Source organism: Engystomops pustulosus, chromosome 6 (genome assembly GCF_040894005.1).
Source record: "Engystomops pustulosus chromosome 6, aEngPut4.maternal, whole genome shotgun sequence".
NCBI classification, from domain to species: Eukaryota; Metazoa; Chordata; class Amphibia; order Anura; family Leptodactylidae; genus Engystomops; species Engystomops pustulosus.
This window is the reverse complement of record NC_092416.1, coordinates 144,580,475-144,593,022: the sequence shown is the minus strand read 5'-3', so window position 1 is coordinate 144,593,022 and position 12,548 is coordinate 144,580,475. Positions and strand designations below refer to the sequence as shown.

At 41.0% G+C, this 12,548-nt stretch overlaps 1 protein-coding gene across 1 annotated transcript in view; it reads left to right on the top strand.

Moving 5' to 3' along the window:
* Positions 1-8,502: 8,502 nt before the first annotated feature.
* Positions 8,503-12,548, top strand: part of ARHGAP23 (Rho GTPase activating protein 23) — a 70,856-nt gene continuing 66,810 nt past the window's right edge. The window contains exon 1 of the mRNA XM_072111584.1: positions 8,503-8,888. Coding sequence (XP_071967685.1) covers positions 8,835-8,888 — 54 coding nt within the window. The 5' untranslated portion in view covers positions 8,503-8,834. The remainder of the gene's footprint in view (positions 8,889-12,548) is intronic.

The following is a 12,548-nucleotide window of genomic DNA, read 5'->3' as shown; positions in this document are numbered from 1 at the left end:
TAGGACTAAAGTACAGTAACTTACTAACATCCATAGGTCCGTTTGTAACTATGGGTCATCTGTAAGTTGGGTGTTCTTAAGTAGGGGACCTCCTGTACATGGTTTTTATCCATGTGCCATATTAACCGTATAGTACATGTATGTGGGTGTTGAGATATATATTTATCTGCAGCTATACTTAAGTATTTCATTTATATGGTGTGTGTGTGTAGCACATATACACTCACCAGCCACTTTATTAGGTACACCATGCTAGTAACGGGTTGGACCCCCTTTTGCCTTCAGAACTGCCTCAATTCTTCGTGGCATAGATACAACAAGGTGCTGGAAGCATTCCTCAGAGATTTTGGTCCATATTGACATGATGGCATCACACAGTTGCCGCAGATTTGTCGGCTGCACATCCATGATGCGAATCTCCCGTTCCACCACATCCCAAAGATGCTCTATTGGATTGAGATCTGGTGACTATGGAGGCCATTTGAGTACAGTGAACTCATTGTCATGTTCAAGAAACCAGTCTGAGATGATTCCAGCTTTATGACATGGCGCATTATCCTGCTGAAAGTAGCCATCATATGTTGGGTACATTGTGGTCATAAAGGGATGGACATGGTCAGCAACAATACTCAGGTAGGCTGTGGCGTTGCAACGATGCTCAATTGGTACCAAAGGGCCCAAAGAGTGCCAAGAAAATATTCCCCACACCATTACACCACCACCACCAGCCTGAACCGATGATACACGGCAGGATGGATCCATGCTTTCATGTTGTTGACGCCAAATTCTGATGCTACCATCCGAATGTCGCAGCAGAAATTGAGACTCATCAGACCAGGCAACGTTTTTCCAATCTTCTACTGAGTTTGTGCAAATTGTAGCCTCAGTTTCCTGTTCTTAGCGGAAAGGAGTGGCACCCGGTGTGGTGGTCTGCTGCTGTAGCCCATCTGCCTCAAAGTTTGACGTACTGTGCGTTCAGAGATGCTCTTCTGCCTACCTTGGTTGTAACGGGTGGCGATTTGAGTCACTGTTGCCTTTCTATCAGCTCGAACCAGTCTTCCCATTCTCCTCTGACCTCTGGCATCAACAAGGCATTTCCGCCCACAGAACTGCCGCTCATTGGATGATTTTTCTTTTTCAGACCATTCTGTGTAAACCCTAGAGATGGTTGTGAGTGAAAATCCCAGTAGATCAGCAGTTTCTGAAATACTCAGACCAGCCCTTCTGGCACCAACAACCATGCCACGTTCAAAGGCACTCAAATCACCTTTCTTCCCCATACTGATGCTCGGTTTGAACTGCAGGAGACTGTCTTGACCATGTCTACATGCCTAAATGCACTGAGTTGCCGCCATGTAATTGGCTGATTAGAAATTAAGTGTTAACGAGCAGTTGGACAGGTGTACCTAATAAAGTGGCCGGTGAGTGTATAGTTTGTGTAATTTGTTTGATGTTACTACACTGAGCCATAAAGGCTTGTACACCAAAAAAAAAAATGGCGGACAAGTCTCGATAAATCTCCCTCTGTGAGTATGTGTTCACAATAATAAGCAGACTTATTATTGGGGGAGATTTATCATCAAGTTTCTGAGGTAAAACTGTTCTAGTTGCCCATGGAAACCAATCAGAGCTCAGCTATAATTTTATAAACAACTGTGGGGAAATGAAAGCTGAGCTCTGATTGGTTGCTAGAAAAGTTCTGCTCTAAGAGACTTATGATAAATCTCCCCCAAAATTGTGTCAGTTTTTAGCTTTATGATAGTGGCATTGTATTCTTGTTAATTCTGGCATCTGAGTTGTATAGGTTTGCAGAGGGAATAGAAGCTGGGGTCCTATTAAAAGTCACCAAAAAGCCCATTTCTGCAACAAACTATCAACACAAACCAGGTACAGATACAATGTGAAATGTCCCTCTGTGAGTAAGGACATTGGGGGACATCAGGGCTTGAATGCAAGTTTTGTGAGCAATTGCGATTATTTCCCCCTTTATGTAAGCTAAACACCAAGCATGACCGTGGCGTGTAAGCCTGCCCCCATGGATCGGAACACCCCCGATGTTCTTACCGGGGAATTCGATCCATTCTGCCGCAGCCACGGGGTCCAGCGAGTGCCCAGAGTCTGCCGGATCCTCTCTGCGCCGAACTCCGCCCCCTGGCAGGACTCGGCTGCATGTAACTGAGCATGCAGTGTAAAGGCTTGAACTAGCAATTGGATGAATGCTTGTTCAAGTCAAGAAGAGGAAAATGTAAAAAAAGTAAAAAAAAAAAAAGTAAAAATCATTTTATATTAATTAAATAAAATTAAAGTCCCCTAATCGGCCCAATTACTTATAAAAAAACAAATAAATTATATAAAACACACACAAAAAACACATACATATTTGGTATCACCGCGTCCGTATCAATCTGTACTATAAATCTAAAACAATATTGAATCCGCTCGGTGTACGATGTAAAAAAAACATGGAAAACTTCCCATAATATACAAGTGTGAATCAAATACCCTCACAAAAAATGTTCTAAAAAGTGATCTAAAAAGTTACATGCCCTTATATTATACAACTGAAAAGAACAATTCTTTTCACAAAAAATAAGCCCTTAACTAGACCTGTCAACAGAAAACTACAAAAGTCATGCCCCTAAAAAGTTGTCAATAGTAAAAACAATGTGATTTTCTCCAATATTGGTTTGGCTCAGTAAAACAGAACAAAGATAAGAAAAACTATATAAATGAGGTATCACCGTAATCGTAGTGAACCAGAGAATAAAGATTAAATATTATTTTTATGTTATGGTGAGCGGGGGAAAAAAAATGTTAAAAATCCAAAATAAAAATGGATAGTTTTGTTTTTATCCCCCTTGAAATAGTTAATAAAATCTCATGAATAAGCCATAGACCCCCAAAATTAATTATCTATACATTGCATCTTAGCAAAAAAATAAGCTTCATATGTTCGCAGTACCAAAAAAAAAAATGATAGCTTGTACATTGTGACAATACAAATCTGCTCTGAATGGCGCTGCTTTCATTCTATGCCCGGCCGTGCGCCCATACAGCAGTCACCACCACATATGGGGTATCAATACACTTGGGAGAAATTGGGCATCAAACTTTGCAGAACGTTTCATCATTTTAGTCATTATGAAACTGTCGTTTTGGCCTAAATGATTGTATTTTCCAAAAAAGTCAAAAGTTTCTAAATCGCAGGTCCATTTTGTTTTAACCCATGTGAAAAACTGAAAGGGTTAATAGACTTAATAGAAGTTGTTTTACATACGTTTAAAGGTTGTTGTTTATATAGTGGGGTAATTTATGCGGTTTTACTATTATTTAGGCTTTGCTAAATCACTTGAATGCTGAGTTGTCCCTCAAAATGTGAGTTTTCATGAAAATTTGAAAAATGGCACCTAAAGTTCTGCACCTCATAACATCCTAGAAAAAGGAGAGGACGGATAAAATATCACATAACATAAAGCAGACATTCCGGAAATGTTAGTTATCTAGCTTTTGGGGTAGTTTTATTTCCTTCTGGAATGCAGAACATTTCGAACTTTGAAAATGAAGATTTTTTCTGAAATTTTGCCAAATTTTCATTTTTTTTTCCAGAATGAAATGCAAAACTTATCACTTAAATTTGACCAATGTTATAATGAAGTACACTGTGTATCGAGAAAACAATCTCAAAATCACCTAGATATGTTAAAGTGTTCCGAAGTTATAACCAATTATTGTCAGACAGGGCAGATTAGAAAAATCGAGTCTGGTCATTGAGCTGAAAACTAGCGTCGGTGACAAGGGGTTAAAACAACAAGACAGTGCAAAGATTTTGGTAAGGGCTTTTGATTATTTCTTCCAGCATGTCCTCCAAGCAGGTCCAGTTAATATCAGAATCTCAGTCAAAGCTGAGCTCTTCCACTATATGAAGACTTCTCCTCAACTCTTCTACTAGACAAAGAAGCCGCCATCCTTCCAGACCTCGCCGAGGCAATGCTTCGTCTGCCCCACCCATGGCAAGTATTTTACCTCTTTTTTTTGCCATGATGTTTTACTAAGCGTTTAACCTTGACCCTTGTTATTCACACATATTTTGTGTGACACAGGAAGCCTTCTGTCCGGAGAAGGGAGATGGAGGTTCAGGAAGAGTTAATATGGAGAGTGACGCCCTTTTCCTGTTTTACAAATGATTTTTTTGGCTCAAGGAAACCAGAAATTCCTCAGCCTGTGACGTGTGCATATGTGTGGCACTGAGAATTCTTCTCCAAGGATAAGGGGAAATTATTTCTACATATACTACATATGGACATGTACATACATAGTGCCAGCATGTCCAACAGCGCTGCCAACAAAGTTCAATAACTTTATTATTTATTCATATTTAATGACTGCTTTCATCATACACACACTTTTTTAAGGATAATTTTATAAGAAGCCTAATTATGTCTTTTTTGGGGAGGACAGAAAGTAAATTGACGAGCGTTACCAGAGCCGTGCTGTAGCTTCACAGGCTGTTACACTGTGTCACCTATCCCCCTCTGTGCCCTTTTATGGTCTGATCTAACCTTATCCATTATAATTAGTTGTAGGGTTGTACAATCACACATCACCATGTATTCCTGGCCTTACTGTTGACTAGTTTTCCATAGCTTCCCAGCTGGATAGACTTCAGACAGCATTGCTTATAATATGACTAGAATGTCTATGGACCATAAAAATTATGCTAATTAGTCTTAAGGGACCTGGGAGGGGTGCTACCAGGGCTCCTCCGTGCTGTAGCTTCACATGCTGTTACACTGTGCAAGGAGCTCTTCCCCCTCCGGCTGTGCACTGAAACTTTCTCTGTAAAATTACATCATGCAGAGGGAGGGGAAAGTTCTGTGTGCTGATGTCACTTTGATGTAGTCTCCATGCAGCAGAGGACATTTCAGCACACAAATGAAGGGGGGGGGGGGTTGTGCTCCTGCACAATGTAACAGCCTGTGAAACTAGAGAATGTTGGGATTCGGGTAACAGCCCCCAGAGTCAGGCTCGTTAGTTTAATTGTGAAAGTTGATTTTAGAAGGTAGGAGGCCATGGATAACACATATAAGAAGATTACCACAGCCACAGTGCCTGGATCTATGAGTAAGTGTCCCTGGTTTATCATAATGGTAGATTTCGTTTCATTTTTGGCAGTCAGCCAACCGATGATCAGATGATCCCTAGAGTGTTAGCCATGCAAATTTGCCAGTGCCTAACCCATGTCATTTTACAGTGACATTATATTGAGCAGAACTAAAACGAATCCTCTTCACATCCCGTTTAAAAAATAATCTTTGGTTTCTGTGAACGTTCTGCAGATCTGTGTGTGTGGCCCTGGCCTTTCTGTCATTCCTTATAATTGGCCCGATAATTGTTCCATGTAATAGCCCCTAAACTGAATGCCCAGGACAACAAAGCAACAACTGTCCCTGATGTTTTTGGACTGGCTACTTCCATAGTTCATAGACGTTCTGGTCATTTTGTACACAATTCTGGCTAAAGTCTATCACATTCCCCCCCCCCCAGGTGTGATATTTAATTGGCATGCTATGGAAAACTAGTAAGATACTAGTTACAATTATAATGAATGAGAATACAATCTGACCAAAAAGGTGAACTACTATATTTACTAACGTCAGGTAGGATTGGCAGTATGACATTTACAGTGGGTACAGAAAGTATTCAGACCCCTCACTCATGTTTCATTGCAACCAATAGGCAAGATCTAAAAAGTTACTTTTTTTGGCTTGTTAATGTACACTCTGCACCCCATCTTGAAAGAAAAAAAAACTGAAATATAGATATTTTGCTAATTTATTAAACAAGAAAAACTGAAATATCACATGGTCAAAAGTATTCAGACCATATGCTGTGTATTTCCTTCTGTTACTCCTTAAGGGTGTGTTTACATGTGGCATTAATTCATGCATTATAACAGTTGAGAAAAAGAGACTGGCTTGATTACAGTAATGTCAACACGCATGTTTTGACACAATGTTAACACATTGTTAACAAATGATTGCGTTACCATTGCGTTAACACATGTGTTTTGTAAATGCAATGCTTACAGCAATATAATCAGTCATATCTCCTCTACTCAGCTGTTGTGACGCGTTTGAAAACACATGCGTTAACAACATGTGTGATTGCTCCCTGAGATTTTTCTACTCCTTTATTGGAGATCAGCTGTGTTTAATTTAAATGATTGGAATTGATTAGGTAAGGCACATACCTCTCTATATAAGACCTCACTGGGCATGTCAGAGCACATGAGAATCATGAGGTCTAAGGAACTGCTCACAGAGCTCAGAGACAGAATTTTGAAAAAGGCACAGATCTGGCCAAGGTTACAAAAGAATTTCTGCAGCACTCAAGCTTCCTAAGAGCACAGTGGCCTCGATAATCCTTAAATGGAAGAAGGGGTTATTCAGTTTCCTACTGCGAATAAAGAGGTACCCGCCCCATAACTTTTATAAAATGTTTTTCAATATTAGTGAAAAATCTGTTTATGGGTAAAAAAAACACTGTCAGGTATTTTATTGCAGTTTATGAATCTAAATCCAGGCATGGCACATAAAGAACAATAGTGTATAGGGCAAATAATGCTGCTCTCTATTAGGTCAGCTTCAGGTTTTTGTATGTAGTTAATTTAATGGTGATTTTTTTCTGATAATTTTTACAGGAGTGTAGTAAGGTCTCATGAGAAGTCTATTGGAAAGAATGTGATAAATACAGTATATGAGTTTTGAAATAAAATGTGAGGAAAAAAATTGAAACAAAAAACTTGTTAAAGAGAATTTTATACATCTCTATAAATTTGGTTTCTGACATGATAGGAGTGCGGGCTCACAAGAGCTTACAATCTATAGGGAGAAAGGGCTGACATATTGGGGTAAAGACTATTGTACAGCAAAAAAGCCATTCGACTTGTGCCCCTGATGTATGTGGTGTCTTACTCCTACACACAACCAATTTTATTTTAAATGTTATATCACTTCTGTCATATGCAGTTTTGTTTGGTACAGAATGTGTATAAATCTGACAGCAATGTTCCATCAGATGTCATTCATATTGTAGAGGGTAAATTATCTACATAACATGGGAGGTTACAGTGACACTACAGAGGGGTGTATACAGTTTAGGGTGTCAATGGGGGACATGTTCTTTATTTTTACTTGTTTTTTTTTTTACTTTAGCACATTTTTTTTTTTTATTTCTTGTGCCTTTTTGGGAGTTTTTTGCCAGTGTGTTAAGAAGTTGGCCGGTCGGTGTGTCTGTTGCAGTGCTCCTAATGTATCTTTGCAGAAGATGATTTTGCCTTCTTAAGCCCGTATTTTGGAGAAAATTACAGACTTTTATGCGCTAATCAAAATACAACTGTCCCATACATGTTTTACATGTAAATTAAATAAAAAAGTGCAAACTAGGTAACTCAGACTGAGGTACATAGGAACACACAAGTGTCTGGACAGCAAACTTTGACAAGAGGCAGCAGAAATGCAATAATACATGTGCCCCGAAGTGTCTAATAATGTTCTAGAGGTGTGAAATATATCTATGTGGAGAAACCATAACATATCTAAAGTAAAAATCTCTCCAAAAGACCTTCTCCCTAAAGGACCATATTTCCCCTCCGTTATACTCTATGGAAGCTGTCCCCCTATGAGCAGATTACCAAAATTCCAGAAGACCAAATTTCTGTGCAGAATTTGGTGTGTTGCTGAAACAGGTTTCCCTATGTATGAATCAATGACCACATGTTTTTGCTGTTCTAGTCATATGTATGGAACCTCTGGAGAGCCATCTGCTATTCTAGATGATCTACAAGTTCTAAATTATCATGCGTTTTTATTTTGGGGCATATATATCTCATTAGCAGAAAGAGTCTAGACCACTGCTTTTCTTTGATGATGAGCATGTTGTGCGGTGGAAAGCACGTTTAATTTATTTGGATCTCATGGGAAAGCTTATGATTGTCGACAAACTGGGGAAAGATGTAAAAGTGTGTAAAGAAGTTGGTGAAAGGTGGTGGAGGAAGTGTCATGTTTTGGGGAATGTTTTCTGAAGCAGGAGTTGGACCTCTCACACAGCTACATGACACAGTAAATGCAAGTGGGTATCAGACACATTCTTGTGTTCTTCACTCAATCAGCCAGCAATTTAACATGAGACAGCATCATAAACCCTATAGACCACCTCTGGAAAATCCTTGGTGACAAAGTTATGGCCAATAAAACTTACAACAGTCACAGAACTGTGGAAGAGACTAAAGAAGAGTGGACTAAATAAAGTTTTTTAGTTGATTTACTTTGGTCATTTGGTAAAACACTGTTCTAGCGGCATGGCATCAAATGTTCGTCATTATTTCTGAAAACAATCAAGTAATCACAACCAATCAGAGGCCAGTTTGTTATTCTCCGGGTGCAGATTTGAACTAGAAGCGGCTCTGTGATTGGATACAGTGAGTATCTGTACATAGGTGATGGGAGATGTATGTACACACATGTAGTGGCAGCTTCCTATGCGGCGTCTCCATCTTTATCTCCCGGCGTGTTATCAGTGTGAGCCTGCGTCTCCTTCCTCTTCCCTGTGTCCTCTCTGTGTCAGTGCCCCCAGTGTGACAGCTCGTCGCCCCCTCCCAGCGGCAGTGGCGGCTCTGCCCTGTATCTCCCCCTCGCCTCCAGCAGCAGCAGTAGGAGGGGGAGGGGAGCTCCTCTGTCATCCTGTGAGGAGGGAGAGACTTATACACACTGCGAGCCGGAGACACAGGAGGAAGGCTCCGGCCATTGCCAGGGATTCCCGGCCCCTCCACCTAAATGAATGGCGTGGCTTTCTGCCTGGTGGGATCCCCGTCTTCCCCCGCCGCTCAGGTAAGAGACGCCGGGCACCGGGAGAGCCCGGGCTGCGCCGCACGGGCCGGGGCTGGGGGCAGGGGGCAGGGTGGGGTTGGGGTGGCAGCAGAGGTGGCAGATCCCACAAGTAGATAGAGAACTGCTACTCCTACGGGGGTCCTTACTGTATACCACTAGATGTATACACACATATATACATGTATATACTGTACCACCCGGTGTATACACACATATACATGTATATACTGTACCACTAGATGTATACACACATGTATACATGTATATACTGTACCACCCGGTGTATACACACATATACATGTATATACTGTACCACCCGGTATATGTACATGTATATACTGTACCACTAGATGTATACACACATATATACATATATATACTGTACAACTACTGGTACCACTGGCTGTATACACACATATACATGTGTATACTGTACCACTAGATGTATACACACCTACATGTATATACTGTACCACTGGATGTATACACACATGTACATGTATATACTGTACCACTGGATGTATACACAGATATACATGTATATACTTTACCACTGGCTGTATACACACACCTACATGTATATACTGTACCACTGGCTGTATACACACATATACATGTATATACAGTACCACTGGGTGTATACACACATATACATGTATATACTCCACAACTGGCTGTATACACACACCTACATGTATATACTGTACCACTGGATGTATAATGTACATACACTACATATATAAATAGAAGTATAAGTATATACCTTCGGATAAATAAATACACACACATCTCTCTACGTATATGTATCTCACCACCATACATATATACTGTACATACACCTATATTTATTATACATACAGTACCTATATACATAGCTATTATGCTGCATCCACTGGATGTGAACATAGATTTATCATACACATGTACATGGAGTCATACACACACCTACTTGTGGATATATAATAATCATACATATCATAGGAATATGTAGAGGTTTACTTACTGGTACACTATATACACACACACACGGGATGCAGTCACATTGCTGCTACAGGATGTCTACTGTATATATAGGTAGGGCTGGAGCCACAGATGTCACTTTTCCTCACTTTCCCTCATTACTCCCTGTGTGGACCTCACCCTATATACCTAACAGGATGTACTGTATATACATTGTGTAAAGCGCTCACCCTGTACTGATGTATCTGTGCGTTGGCCTGTATATATATATATCATGGCTGCATCTGTGCTCGGATTCTCATGTAACTGTGATGGCGAAGCCTTGTAATTGTGCCAATGGCCTGGCAGATAGTATCAAGTACAATGGTGTCCGTCACTTTATTGGGAATATAGTAATATTACATGCTGCACTATTTTATCCACTTGCCCAATGTGACACTGGACTCAAGTGTTACGCTCAATGTGACACTGGACTCAAGTGTTACGCTTTATTGGGCTCCAATGTCTTTAGAGGTAAAAGAAACAGCAAACAGTTTTTAAAAATGTATTTTACCTAGTGGAAAAAATGGTAATGTATTGAAATGGAGAGACTTTGAGAGATGTCTGTATATATATATGTATATATATATATATATATGTGTGTGTGTTGGATGTGCTTGCAGTATACAAGAATTATTTGTGCATCCATAACCTGCGCTAATATAAAAAACCAGAAATAGGCATCTGTATCCATTAAGCGGTCAGATCTCTGCCCAGTCGGAAAATATTGCACACTCCATGTATCTGAACGTCTCAGAGTCTTCTCTAAGAATCCAGAACTTCAGCCGCACAGAGTTGCCGAAAGTTAACAAGTCTGCGGAGCCAGAAGGTGCTTGTGCATTTTGGAAGGGACATCCATGGCTTGGCCCAATTAGTGTTGGCGGATGCACCCACTATTTTTTTGGGGAGGTCTACTCTGTTCACAGGTACATATAGTATAGACATATAGTTTAGTATAGACACCATCATTACATTACAGCACAGGATTTCATAGCCACTGGCCAGGATAATAGAAGCCGGACATGTCCAAGTAATGCCAGCCACAAGGGATAAAACACTGGCCACTACCTGTGTGCTCATACATCCAAAAGGGAGAGGACTCCAGCCCTATTTCCGATTTTGCTATTTGCCCATAGACGGGATAGCTTGGGGACAGCTGTCTTCCCAGACTCCCACATAAACATCTGCCATGTCATTTCTATAGAGGAGGGAGATAAGTAGCTGCCGGTACATCTGGCACCACTTATCTAAATTGGATTGGAATTGGACAGACATAAATCTGATAGACTGGGCAGGGTCAAGCAATCACGTCCATATTTGCCTTTATCTGATGTATCTGGTGTGCTGGTGATAGTGATGTCATTATTTCCAGGAATGTGTACGGTGCACTTCCCTGTATGTGACATGACCATGTTTTCCTTTGCTTGCTGTGACACGTATGTTTCGCTCCTCTACGGTTTTCTTGCGCATATTTGTGGTTTTGCATTAAAGACGTCTTAATCATTTGCTTTGCTGGGTCTGTGGTTGTCATGGTAACTGCTCTCCTCCTTCCAGGTATAGACCCTCGTAGTGTATATGTGGAGTAGTCGTCTGCACCGCCCTCCCTTATCCCACTTACAATGATGTGGCCTGATTTCTGTCTGCAAGGCCATTGGGGCCCTGTACAGAAGAACTTCCTGCATCGCGTCTCTCCCTGCCCGGGCGTACAATGCCACCTCACATAGTCACCCGGGCACCAGCACTATGATACAGCATCTCCACCAAATATATATAAGGGAGCAGCCGATTCATGGGAACAATTATTTCTCCTCACACAATATGGGCTTTGTGTGTCCCGGGCGCTGTGCATGAATTTTACTCAAAGGTCACTGGTCTGGAATGTTTTGTGAGCTTTCTGCAATTCTTCATGATAATTTGTCCTGTGGGTGGCACTGTGTTATAGTAGAGTTTATTCTATTCACGTTGTGGATGGATGGGTGCTACTTATGGCCATGAATGGTCCTGCAAGTGCTGGTAGTTGTGGTTCTACAGCAGCTAAAGTGCAGCCGCTACATGAGAATATAACATTCTAAGGCTTTGTTCAGACTTGGCAATATTAATATTTTTATATAGAATGATGCTGGAAATTAATTTAACCCTAGCTATGCTCCTATACCACCTTCTCACACATAATATTATGAATGTAGTAGCCAAGACGATGCGCAGGGATCACTATGTCAGCTTTTAACCCTAAGGCCGGCGCCACACAGGGCGCTTTGTCTGCGCTTGCAAACGCAAACGCAGACAAAGTCGCGCCCACCGGGGCGGGCCTCGGCCCGATCGCATCGGCGTTTGGAAACGCCTGCGATCGGGAACGAGCCGCCGGTGTTTTGCGTTAAATTAACTTTGTCTGCGTTTGCAAGCGCAGACAAAGCGCCCTGTGTGGCACCGGCCTAAGGGTGATGCCACACATGGCGTTTTGATCACGTTTTTGGCCTGTTTTTAAACAGTCCGTCAAAAAACGCATGTTTTTTTTGAAAATGCATCCGTTTTTGACAGGTTTGACCAATTATCTTTATTCAAACTGGTGAAAAACGCATGCGTTTGACATCACCCTTACAGATAAAACCATATAAAGCATCAACATAATCTATTAATGGAGTCGTACACAAATCTACAAGG